Source organism: Pelodiscus sinensis, chromosome 1, assembly GCF_049634645.1.
Source record: "Pelodiscus sinensis isolate JC-2024 chromosome 1, ASM4963464v1, whole genome shotgun sequence".
In the NCBI taxonomy this organism is placed as follows: domain Eukaryota; kingdom Metazoa; phylum Chordata; order Testudines; family Trionychidae; genus Pelodiscus; species Pelodiscus sinensis.
In genome coordinates, this window is record NC_134711.1 from 182,799,300 (window position 1) to 182,812,551 (window position 13,252).

The 13,252-nt window shown below is 43.6% G+C and overlaps 1 protein-coding gene across 12 annotated transcripts in view; it reads right to left on the reverse strand.

Moving 5' to 3' along the window:
- SYNJ1 (synaptojanin 1) overlaps positions 1-13,252 on the reverse strand; it is a 104,126-nt gene that overhangs the window by 4,820 nt on the left and 86,054 nt on the right. For 6 of the 12 annotated variants that reach the window (XM_075910819.1, XM_075910822.1, XM_075910811.1 and 3 more), the window contains 3 exons: positions 10,569-10,634; positions 3,127-3,235; positions 1,450-1,673 (listed from right to left, as the gene is read on the reverse strand). In XM_075910819.1, coding sequence (XP_075766934.1) covers positions 1,450-1,673; positions 3,127-3,235; positions 10,569-10,634 — 399 coding nt within the window. The remainder of the gene's footprint in view (positions 1-1,449; positions 1,674-3,126; positions 3,236-10,568; positions 10,635-13,252) is intronic. The other 6 variants (XM_075910838.1, XM_075910881.1, XM_075910830.1 and 3 more) reach the window with 1 other exon arrangement.

The following is a 13,252-nucleotide window of genomic DNA, read 5'->3' on the forward strand; positions in this document are numbered from 1 at the left end:
TATCCTGTATATACAATTTTAAAATTTTGATCAAGTAGAACTACAGCTGGAGCACAGGATTTCATAAATTTGATCACAAAATACTACCTGGTTAACTGAAGCCAGATATTACTTTATATTAGCACATGGTATACCATAATCTACAATTATTCTGAAAGATTTTTTTCCAATCACTTGTAAATTGGCTGCAAATTCTAACTATGGATCAATGTAAACACTAAGGTCCTAATCCTGAAAAAGAAAACTGTTGGTGCTGAGGTCCATCCATGTAGTTCATTTTGTAAGAGAAGGCTTATAACATTCAAATCTCTCACTCGATCAGAAAATGACATTTTATACTTAAAATGATCAGTTGTACTTTAGTTTTAAATGTACTTTATATTACAACATTTTGATTACCCTTATAGTTCTAGAACCCATATAATGAATATTTTTACAGTAATTTACTTAAAGGCAACCAGAGTTGTAAGCAGCACTGCTGCCACGGTGGGTGGGGAGGGGGCAAGCAAAAAGGACAGTTGCTCCGGGGCCTATTTAAGGGGTTTGGGGATCCAGACTGCCACCACTCTTTGAATTGCTGCAGGAGCCCTGGATGGCACTGAGGGCCGGCTGTGGGAGGCTAGCTCTTAGCAGGGCCCCTTCAAACCCACTACTTCCGTGAGAATGGAGCTGTCCCCCCGCCCACCACCACTGCCCAGGGCTAGTTGAAGTCTGTAGCCAGCTTTGGTTGTATCTTTTTCAGATGCACAAATATCCAAGTGTCTGTAATCTAGACCCATAAACTTTCAAAAGACTTGTACTTAATATTTTCAATCCAAAATTTGTACACATAACAGCATTCAATGTTACTGAATTAAATTTTTCAAATTATTTTAATGGACTGTATATTTTAATGAATGCCATGAAGCAAACAGAATAAATGTACTTGAGTTAAAATTAGACTCAGCAGTCCCACCTTGAAATGAATTGGCTCCAGAAGGAAACTAAGTATGTGTGTGCAAGATTTAAATAGATGCTTTTTCTTAAGCTATCTCTGTGAAGTTGCCCATTTGGTAAGCTATGGATTTGTGGTTTTGTGAAATGCATTCAGTTTTGGAAAACACTTTTTCATATTCATATTAAGGTATACGGTTACAATTCTACTGTTGTATGACAAGATGCAAGAACGAGCATGTTATATTTTAGGTTACGGTATCAAAATTAAAAATACTTAAGACATTTAAAAAATAATATTCAGGGTTTACATCTTCAGTATATATGGACACTACAGGATTACCGAATGTAAGTACTTCCAGGCTGTACTGTTTGTTCTCCTGCTGTGATTAGATATTAGAAGTTTAACCATGAATGGCACTTTTTTTGCTTTGGGGGCTTCCCTGTGATCTGTCACGTTAAGTCATGATAGGCTGTGTTAAGGTACAACACTAAAATATCGAATTGCACACTCACTTGCTGTTGGGAAGTAACAGATTCTGAAGGCAAGCTGTGCGATGATCTGCTCCGGGGAGGTGGTTGCGGCGGTGCTTCCAAATTCTGTGGAGGTATGGTCTGAGATGTAGGCAATGTCATTGGTATAAGAGGCTCTTGCATTTTTTGAACAGATGGTGGCTGAACAGTGGGTTGAAGAGGAACCATAATCTGAGGCTTCAGAGGTTCAGGAAGCAAAGATGACCCTACAAATACATTTACAAGGCATTTTATTAGAAACATATTCTGGATCTCTACTCCATAAATACAATTAATAAAATAGGCATATCTAGATAACGAAGGTCGAACAAAATGTATGCATACTCTGAACAGTACATACTTAAAACAATTTTGTCACCTTAGGATGGAGGCTGAAGGTGGTCCCTTTAAAAGTCAAGTGGTCATGTGCTCCTACATCACTTAGGTGCTTTTGAAAATCCCAAGACAACACTAGTGATATAGCCATCATGAGCACCAGCCCACCACAGTACACAATTTGTTAATATTCCACTTCATACATTAAAAATTACTAGCAAAATACAACTCAGGTAGGAGATACTACTATTTCCAGTGCAAAATGAGGCAGCCCATTTTGTAAGTTGTTTTCCTCTAAAAGCACATTATACTTGAGGCTCCATGATCTGCACTGGCAACTGGCTTACTTCTAAGTGAAGTTTAAGGCACTGGCTGCTGACTTCAATTATTTCCCACATTATGAGGAACTGCTAAACATTATTACATAGAATCATAGAATCATAGAATCATAGGACTGGAAGGGACCTCGAGAGGTCATCGAGTCCAGCCCCCTGCCCTCAAGGCAGGATCAAGCTCCGTCTACACCATCCCTGACAGATGTCTATCTAACCTGTTCTTAAATATCTCCAGAGAGGGAGATTCCACCACCTCCCTTGGCAATTTATTCCAATATTTGACCACCCTGACAGTTAGGAATTTTTTCCTAATGTCCAATCTAAACCTCCCCTGCTGCACTTTAAGCCCATTACTCCTTGTCCTGTCCTCAGAAACCAAGAGGAACAAATTTTCTCCTTCCTCCTTGTGACACCCTTTTAGATATTTGAAAGCCGCTATCATGTCCCCCCTTAATCTTCTTTTTTCCAAACTAAACAAGCCCAGTTCATGAAGCCTGGCTTCATAGGTCATGTTCTCTAAACCTTTAATCATTCTTGTCGCTCTTCTCTGTACCCTTTCCAATTTCTCCACATCTTTCTTGAAATGTGGCGCCCAGAACTGGACACAGTACTCCAGCTGAGGCCTAACTAGTGCAGAGTAGAGCGGCAGAATGACTTCACGAGTTTTGCTTACAACACACCTGTTAATACAACCTAGAATCATATTTGCTTTTTTTGCAACAGCATCACACTGTTGACTCATATTCAACTTGTGGTCCACTATGACCCCTAGATCCCTTTCCGCCATGCTCCTTCCTAGACAGTCGCTTCCCATCTTGTATGTATGGAACTGATTGTTCCTTCCTAAGTGGAAGAGTCTTCCTTTTTATGTCAAACTGAAGGTTTTTCCAGCTGGGAGCAAGTCAAAGGTAAAGGTGGGTCAGGCTTGGCTAAGGTAATAAGGCAGCGAACCTACATTTGCCATTTAACAGTATACTACATTTCTTTTTCTTCTAAAGTGTAGTATTACCTCTTGAAGGTTCAGCTGGCTTAGCTTGGGTTTCAGGTGTTGGCCTCCCCACAGATAGACGGACATGGCTTTGTGGTGCACTAATAACTCCAGCTCGGGGTGGAACAGTCTGAAATAATAATGGGTAAAAATAAAATAATGTAGCTATATTTCTGGAAGTGAAGTGATCTTCTGCAGAATGACTGGCTGTGTTCTTTTGTATTGCAGAAGTGCCAAGGGCCCCCAGTCATAGACAAGAAACCCTACTGTTCTCAGAATGGTACAAACATGAAAAAAAAAAAAGACAGTCTTTTACCCAGTGAAGCTGGAATCACATAGATGGTTTAAAATTTCTGTTCTGCAGTCTCAAGGAAATGGAGGTTACTCACCTTGTTCAGTAACTGGAGTTCTTTGAGATGGTGTCCCTGTGGATGCTCCACACTGGGTCTCTGGATCAGAGATTTTCAAGCAGTCTCTGTGGGGGCTGTGCATGGGCAGCGCAAACCAGTGTGTGCTTTCCAGTAGGCACTGTGTCCTCCAGTTACTTCTTTACCCCAGAGGCCTTAGGGGTCCGCAGCAGAGGGGAGAAGAGCGGGTTGTGGCGCATCCAAGGGGACACTAAGGGGACACTATCTGAAAGAACTCCAGTTACTGCACAAGGTGAGTAAACTCTGCTGCTTCTTCAAGAGGTCTCCATGGATGCTCCACGCTGGGTGATTAGCAAACAGTATCGGCATGTGGAGGCTGGGGCTTCAGAATATTGCAGAAGGCTGATGATAGAACTGCAAAGTCCAGAGTGGTGTCATGCCCATAGGAAAACGCGTAGTGCTTAGCATAAGTAAGTTGAGACATCCAGGTGGCTGCCTTGCAAATGTCTGAAAGCGGGACACTGTGTAGGTATGCATGGTGGAGGATATAGCACTAGTGGAATTAGCCATCAAAAGTTAAGGGTGGTTGTGGGCCCTTAAGGGTGTAATGGTGATCCATTTGGACAATCTCTGTTTCGATATGGGTTGCCCTTTAACCGGTTCGTTAAATGCTAAGATGAGCCAAGAAGATTGCCTCAAGGGTTCGGTTCTCTGCAAATAGAAACTTAGTGCATACCTGGTTCATGGAAGCCTCAAATGCATTGGCATGTGGTTTCAGAAAGAATACAGGTAAGTTCAGTGACTCATTTATACGTAACGAGGCGGCCACCTTAGGGAATTATTTTAGTTGCGTACGGCGGGTGAATATTATGAAAGGTGAGTCGGCCATGAGAGCCGCCATATCACCAATGCGGTGGGCCAATGTTAGGGCCACCAACAAAGCAGCTACCTTCCATAGAGAGGTGTGCCAAAGAGCAAGATGCAAGAGGCTGGAAGGGTGGTGGTCTGGTGAGAGCTCATAGTACCAGACCCAGGTCCCAGGATGGTACGGGTTATGAGACGTCACAATATAGGAGACACAGCCCTTTAAGGAGCCTCTTGATTGTGGGGTGAGTAAAGATGGACCAACCCTCAATTTTGCGATGAAAGGCCATAATGGCCGCTAGTTGAACTTTAATGGAGCTGAACGAGAGCGATGACTGTTTCATAACGAGGAGGTAGTCCAAGATGAGCATAAGGGGCACTGATATCCTTTGGAAGTGCACCATACTGAAAAGCGTTTACATTTATATGTGTAGGAGGAGCACATGGAATCGTCACGACTGTGAATGATGAGAATTGTGTATATCTTCTCAGAAAGCCCTAGTTTGGATTGGGAGGGACATGGAGGAGCCATGCTGTTAGATGCAGTTTGCATAGATCTGAGTAGGTTTGTGTTGTCTGGCCCAGAGTGATGAGATTGGAGAGAGAGAGTGATGGGAAAGCAAATTGACATCCTGAGCAGAAAGGTGGATGTTGTGGTTAATGCAAAAAATTCACAACTTTATGACCTCAGTATATAGGGACAGGACCTGACATCCCCTGTCTGTTGATGTAGAATACACAGGCAATGTTGTCCGTAAAGACGCATATGTGGTTGCCCGTGATGGAGTTCCAGAAATGTCTGCAGGCGTTGTGTACTGTACGTAGCTCCAGCAGATTTATGTGCAAGCTCATCTCCTGGGATGACCAGAGTCCCTGAGTTATCCAGTCACAGAAAAGGACATCCTCCCCCCAGCCCGTATGGGAAGCAGCTGTGGTAATCATGCAGCGTGTGTGTGTGGGGGCGGGGGGGGGAGGAGAGAGGGTGATGACTACTGAAGGAATTGGACTGCTTGATCCACCATAGGCGGGATGTCTTTATCACGTGCAGTATGGTAAGCCACAGTGACATGGGATGTTTTAGAGGCTTGTATACTGTGGAAAACCAAATCTGTAGGCAGCGCATGTGCCATCGGGTGTGCAATACTACTAAAGTTGTAGCTGCTATGTGTCCTAGAAGTTGTAGGAAGTCTTTGGCTGTAGTGTTTGGAGAAAGGTACAGCGCTGTGGCTAGAGACTGGATGGTGAGGAATCTCTCCTGAGGTGGGTAGACTCTTGCCACAGTGTAATCTAGGCAAGCTCTGATGAATTGAATGGTCTGGGAAGAGTGGATAGGTGACTTTTCCTAGTTTATGCAAAGGCCCAGCTTTTGAAAACAATAGATAGTTATTGCCAGGGCTTGACAAACGGCGGCGAAACCTACTCACCAGCCCCGCATTGCGCATGTGCACGCCACCGGTGAACGGGCAACCGGCTGAAATTTACTCGCCATAGGCGAGTAGATATACTGATTTGTTGAGCACTGATATTGCCATGACACGGACTGTCTCAGAGTGTGATGTGGCTTTAAGGAGGCAGTCGTTGAGGTAAGGAAATATGATTATTCCGAACAAGTGAAGGTGTGCTCTGGCAACAGCGAGCACCTGGGAGAAAATGTGAGGGGCTGCAGACAGGCCAAACAGAAGGACCCAATATTGGAGGTGATGCAGGCCTACCGTGAACCTTAAGTACCTTCTGTGAACTGGGTGTATGAGAATATGGAAATATGTGTCGTGGCGGTCGAGGGTTGAAAACCAGTCCTCTCATTGCAACGCAGGGATAATCGTGGATAGTGTGACCATGTGAAAATGTTGCATATTGACAAACTTGTTGAAGTTGCAGAGATCTAAGATTGATCTCCAGCCTCGACTCCTTTTGAGTTAAGAAGTTACGGGAATAGAAACCTGATCCCGTGGTGTTCTGGGACAAGTTCTATGGCTCTGAAATCTAGCAAATATATCATCTCTTGACATAACAGAGTCTCATGACAGGGGTCCCTGAAGAGGGACGGGATGGGAGGGTGGGTAGAAGGCTTGGAGAGGAAGGGAATGATGTATCCTGCTAGAATGATGTCGAGCACCCATCTATCTGTGGTGATAGTGGCCCTTTGGTGATAGAATGGGCAGAGATTGTTTTGGAGTGTGCACATGGTCACTGGCAGCACTGAAACTTCTGGGAGATCTCTAAGGCCCTCAACCAAGGTCTCAAATTTTCTTGTTGGCCAGTGGCAATTGAGGGGCCAAACCCGATGACTGTTGGCATCTCTAGGGCCAAGGTCAGTTTCTATTTGGATTGGAGTCCAAGCATTGATTGAAGTAAGCAGAGTACCAAGGTCGTTGATAAATAAGGTTGGTAGTGGTACTGCCTGACTGTTAGAGGGTGTATTGATTTCCAGTGTGCGGAGGGTGGCATGTGAGTCCTTCATTGTATTAAGGACCTCATTGGTTTTACTGGCAAAGAGTTTTTGCCTGTCAAAGGGCAAATCCTCGACGGTGGCTTGTATTTCGTATGGGAATGTGGCCGGAAAGAACCATGATATCCTGTGCATCACAACCGCAGAGGCTCTAGCCACTGTGTCTGCGGCATCTAGTACGGCCTGTAGGGCTGCCCATGAAATAATGTGTCCCTCAGCCACAATGGCCATAAATTGGGGTGTGTCTGCCTCAGGGATGTCGTCCACAAAGCACAGCAGTTTATACTTCCTAAAATCATACTTTGCCAGTACGGCTGAGTACTTCAAGATCCTAAACTGTAAAGTTGCCAAACTATAGGCCTTTCGACCAAAGAGGTCTAATCTCTCACTGTCTTTATCTGGTGGAGTGGTACAGAAACAATGCTGTTTGGATCGTTGATGTGCCACCTCCACCACTAAAGAGTTTGGTGTCGGATGGGTGAATAAAAACTCCAAACTGTTAGCTGGCATGTAATATTTTTTGTCCACTCTCTTGTGGGTGGTATTGATGCTGGGGTTTGCCAAATCATGCTGGCTAGGTCTAGGATAGCTGGGTTAATGGGGAGGGCTCTTTTGGAGGACAGAGAGGCTTGTAGGATGTCTGTGAGCTCATGCTGAGGTTCAATACCTCCTCAGTTGTGATCTTGAGCTCTGCTGAAACTCTTTTAAATGGAAGAGGCATCACAGCCTCATCAGGTGAGGATGATGAATTTGTCGGAGGTGACGTGTCCGATGGGGATTCTTCTGCAGCCTGGCACTCAAGGACCTGCTATAAGAGGATGTTGCACTGATGAGATTGTGCACAGTGTATAGGAAGTAGGCAGTTTTTAAGGGCAGGGCTGGGCGCTGTAGTGTTTCCTATAGGAACCCCCAGGGCTCCAGAAAGGCCATTGAAAAGGGTGTGGCATTGGTGGAGGCATCTAGCAATGGCCAAAGCACAGAGGGGGTGTATGTGGGTTGTAACGTGCCTTTTTGTAGTGCCTCAGGGGGTGCATTGTGGGGAAAAAGGATGCCTGGACTTCATCATTTTCATTGCTGGAAAATTGTGATGGTACCCGAGACAGTGTCTGAGGAATGGCTGGTCTTGGTGATGTATCTGAACCGAACACTGGCGACTGCCAGATCCGCACTGAGCATATCCGCACTGAGTGGCGCTGCCGGGATCAGTGCCGGAGTCTGCAACGTTTGCTTGTACACTGCCAACGGTGTGGTCAGTGCAGATGGTTGCGACTGTTCATATGTTGGCAGTACCGAGTATATAATCGGTGCTGCAAGTCTGGTCGGTGCTGAGATCATGGATGTTGCCATCGGTGCTGATGGTAGTGGTACTGTGGTTTTCTGTATTGCTGCTGTAATTGACACCTGTGGTGTGTCCAACAGTGCTGGGGTATTCATCGGTACCACAGAGGTTACCAGAATGGCACTAAGGCATTGTTTGGAGCCTTTGTGATTAGAAGCGGCAACAGCTGGTGGTGCCATGATTCCTGAGGTACCAGGGGCATCATATGTGCTGATTCAAGACTGTTGCCAGCAAGAGTAAGTCTCAGGTCTGACACTGGGTTCTCAAAATACAAAGGACGCGACACGGGTATCTGTCAAACACAAGTAGTTTATTTCCTGACAGCTAACAGCTACACCCCTTAACTAGAAGGGCAACATAACAAAGAAGTGGCATATCTTATGTCCCTTCCTGCTAGCCGGGGATCCCGAGTCAACTGCAAATGAAGTGGGAGGTTGTCTCAGCTTCCGAGGTGCTGGTACCCAAAGCCCATTGGTGAGGTCCAAATTGCTGTGCTCTGGTGCAGCTTTAAATAGTGTGTGTCTACCTTTGTTTGTGGCAGTTTGGAAATTTCCAGGAGGAGGGGGAGTTACTCATTGCTTGTTATAGTATGGCTACAAAGACCTACAAAGACCTGTGAGACGATTGCCTGGAGGGGGACCATTTCTAGCCACTGAGGCACAAGGAACTTCTCGTTGGTGCCTTCTTGCCATGAAGATAACCCTGGGGGGAATTGTGCCTCTCTAGGTTGTACTCCCATATCTGAGGCAGGATGTAGGCTCTTTTCCATTAAAATCAGCTTTAGTTGGAGATCTCTGTCTTTGCTGGTCCTGGCCTTAAGTTTGGTGCAGTGAGGGCAACTCTGCATTAAGTGCTGTTCCCCTAGGCATCTAATGTATTGCAAGTGTCCATCAGAAATGGGCATTGCCTCTCTGCAGGAGGTACAGTGTTTGAAGCCTGGAAAACTCAGCATCATGTTAGATGCCTACAAGTCACCAGAGCCTGATGAAATGCATCCTAGAATACTCAAGGAGCTGATAGAGGAGGTATCTGGGCCTCTAGCTATCACCTTTGGAAAAATCACGGGAGACAGGAGAGATTCCAGAAGACTGGAAAAGGGCAAATATAGTGCCCATTTATAAAAAGAGAAATAGGAACAACCCAGGAAACTACAGACCAGTTAGTTTAACTTCTGTGCCAGGGAAGATAATGGAGCAAGTAATTAAGGAAATCATCTGTAAACACTTGGAAGGTGGCAAGGTGATAGGGAACAGCCAGAATGGATTTGTAAAGAACAAATCATGTCAAACCATCTGATAGCTTTCTTTGATAGGATAATGAGTCTTGTGGATAAGGGAGAAGCATTGGATGTGGTATACCTAGACTTTAGTAAGGCGTTTGATACGGTCTCGCATGATATTCTTATCAATAAACTAGGCAAATACAACTTGGATGGGGCTATTCTAAGGTGGGTGCATAACTGGCTGGATAACCGTACTCAGAAAGTAGTTATTAATGGTTCACAATTCTGCTGGAAAGGTATAACAAGTGGGGTTCCGCAGGGGTCAGTTTTGGGACCAGCTTTGTTTAATATCTTCATCAATGATTTAGATATTGGAATAGAAAGTACACTTATTAAGTTTGCAGATGATACCAAGATGGGAGGGGTTGCGACTAATCTGGAGGATAGGGTCATAATTCAAAATGATCTGGACAAATTGGAGAAATGGTCTGACGTAAACAGGATGAAGTTTAATAAAGACAAATGCAAAGTGCTCCACTTAGGAAGGAACAATCAGTTTCACACATACAGAATGGGAAGCGACTGTCTAGGAAGGAGTATGGCAGAAAGGGATCTAGGGGTTATAGTGGACCACAAGCTGAACATGAGTCAGCAGTGTGGTGCTGTTGCAAAAAAAACCAAACATGATTCTGGGATGCATTAACAGGTGTATTGTGAGCAAGACATGAGAAGTCATTCTTCCGCTCTACTCTGCACTAGTTAGGCCTCAGTTGGGAGTACTGGGTCCAGTTCTGGGCACTGCATTTCAAGAAAGATATGGAGATATTGGAGAGGGCCCAGAGAAGAGCAACAAGAATGACTAAAGGTCTAGAGAACATGATCTATGAAGGAAGGCTGAAAGAATTGGGTTTGTTTAGTTTAGAAGAGAGAAGATTGAGGGGGGACATGATAGCAGTTTTCAGGTATCTAAAAGGGTGTCATAAGGAGGAGGGAGAAAACTTGTTCATCTTGCCCTCTGAGGATAGAACAAGAAGCAATGGGCTTAGAACTGCAGCAAGGGAGGTTTAGGTTGGACATTAGGAAAAAGTTCCTAAGTGTCAGGGTAATCAAACACTGAAATAAATTGCTCAGGGAGGTTGTAGAATCTCTATCTCTGGAGATATTTAAGAGTAGGTTAGATAAATGTCTATCAGGGATGGTCTAGACAGTATTTGGTCCTACCGTGAGGGCAGGGGACTGGACTTGGTGACATCTCGAGGTCCCTTCCAGTCCTAGTATTCTATGATTCTATGTAAAAGAAAAGTTAAAAAAAAAAAACGATTAAACTCACTAAACAACACTAACAATAAGAAGAAACTAACTACAACTCTCTAAACTACTGCAGAATTGTCAAAAAGCAAGGAACTGCGGAGCTTCATCTCAGGCCAAGGGTGGTTAAGAAGGCACTGGAGGGTGCAGGCCACGCATGCGCGGTGCCTACTAGAAGGCATGCACCGGTTGGTGCTACGCATGTGTGGCCCCCATAAACACTGCTTCAAAATCTCCGATCCAGGCACCACGATGGCACCAAGACCCAGCATGGAGCATCCACGGGGACCTCTCTAAGAAGAATGTATGTTCATGTCCACAGTGGAAGAAGTAGTAGTTATGTTAGAATTGGTAAATTTCCAACAAAAATTTGGTGGACTTGTTTACAACTCAGAGGTCATTTCTATACTGAAGCAAAAGAGTACTACTCAGGAGGGAAGTGAAGAATCACCATTTTCCAGAATCTAAGATACTTTAGGATGGGAAAGACATAATAGGCCATTGTTGTAAGTGTCATTTATACAATTCTATAAGTTTATGGAGCCCTTTACAAAGTCCAGTTATAATGCATTCCATGCCCCGAAAACCTGTGATGTGCAGTACAGTACTAAGCTGACATGAGACTTATTCTTTAGAACCCATGTTCACAAATCTTACAGGGGATGCAGTGTCTCCAAGCAAGATGGAGACAAAAATTCATTCTGGCTTAAAGAGCAGCAGAACATATGTTGGATATCCTCCTTTTCTGAGGAACTCACAGAGCACAGCACTGAAGGAGAAATATGAAACTATTTCCAAAGAAGAATTTAATTTGAATGAACACACACACATGCCTATAAACTGTGTGTGGTATGTCTCCATGCTGCCTGAATAGATACCAGAAGAAAACAAATGATCCTGTAAAGCAAATGTTTTCTGTCCAATTTATCCATATTTGCCAATCCTACTGTGAGATTTAACAGAAATGAGAAAGGCCCATGTATGTTTTTGGAACAAAACCTATATGCATAATTCCTCATACTTTGTCTTAAAACAAAACAAGTGGCCTTGATCTGACCAAATACACTTACACAGATTTAAAAGGCAATGTTTAATGTTTAACAAAAACCCACACCCAAAGGTAGTTTTAAGGAATAAATTTGGTCAGAATAAAACCTATCCAAAGAAACATGTCCACTTCTTTTTCTTTGGATATTTAGGATGATAGTTTCAAGATCTATAAATGAAGTTGTTTTCCTTAGTAAACCTATACAGGCTCCTCTGAATCAGAACAGAGTAGAAATAACGGCTGACGCAGTCCTGTAGACTCAGGGCACGTCTAGACTGCAGGGCAAAAGTCAAATTAAGATACACAACTTCAGCCACATAAACTGATGTAGCTGAAGTCAAAATACCTTAATTCGGCTTTTGGTGCTGTCTACGCAGCAGGAGGTCAAAGGAAGAACACTCTTTCTTCGACTTCCCTTACTCCTCGTGAAATGACGGTTACAAGAGTTGGAGTAAGAAGTCCTCCTGGTCAACATTATTTCAAAATGGTGGCTTGCTGTGTAGATGCACATTTTGTTATTTCGAAATAACGTCCGTTATTCTGAAATAACACTGCTGCGTAGATGTACCCTCAGTGTTCATGGAAGGAGCAATTAGGACACTGGCTGTCTCTAATTTTGAAAGTCTTCTAGCAGAAGTATCTGCTGCCAGAAAGGCTGATAAGGAAAGGAAAATAAGGAAATTGAGCTCTGAGATTTGAATGATTAGCGGGTTAGGGTTCTAAAAACCAAATAGTTTTGGACTGAAGTTTAGATGTTGTTTTTAAGAAACCCTTCACATATGAAAAGGAAGGGATGAGATTTGGTTTGATTTACTGAATTATGCCAACAATTGCCAAGATGTGGACCTTTGAGGGATTGGCTTTTTTCCCCCAAAATTTCTTTTATTGAAAAAATGGTTCATTTAAACTGAACAAATCAGATCAAAATCAATGCTTTGTAGCATAGGAACAGGAATTACTGGTGAAATCTTTGCTGGATGTCAGCCAGTTTTAACAACTTCTTTGAAGTATCTCTTTTTATTTAGTACTGGCAAGTCTCATGTCAACTCCAGAAAAGGGAAGCAAGGGATAGGACAGGAAAAAAGATTATTCCCATGTCTCAAACAGCACTGAAGGAGAAATATGAAACTATTCCAAAAAGGAATTTAATTTGAAGGAACACACATGTCTATATATAGTGTGTGGTATGATGGTCACTTCTGGTGGAATAATGAAGGCCAGATTATTGAAAAATTACACTAAGATCCTGGCACTAGAAATTCAGTCAGATCTGAGGCAACAGGAATGCTATTTCAGTAATAGAGGTACAAGAACAACTGCAGATTTGAAATAATCTCTGCTGTCTTTTTGTAGGGTGTTTGCTTTCTTACTTGTTAAGGAGGTATGAAGGTGGTCCATAATGAGGTACATTTCTGGTTTTGTGGAGGATAGTGGACTCAGATTCAACCTTATGGCTTGTAAGGACTTTGCCTCAATGGCTTCTCCTCAATGCAATTGCCTAGCTGCGGACCAGGAGGAAATCAAGCCATGTAGATTTCTGAAGAGATCT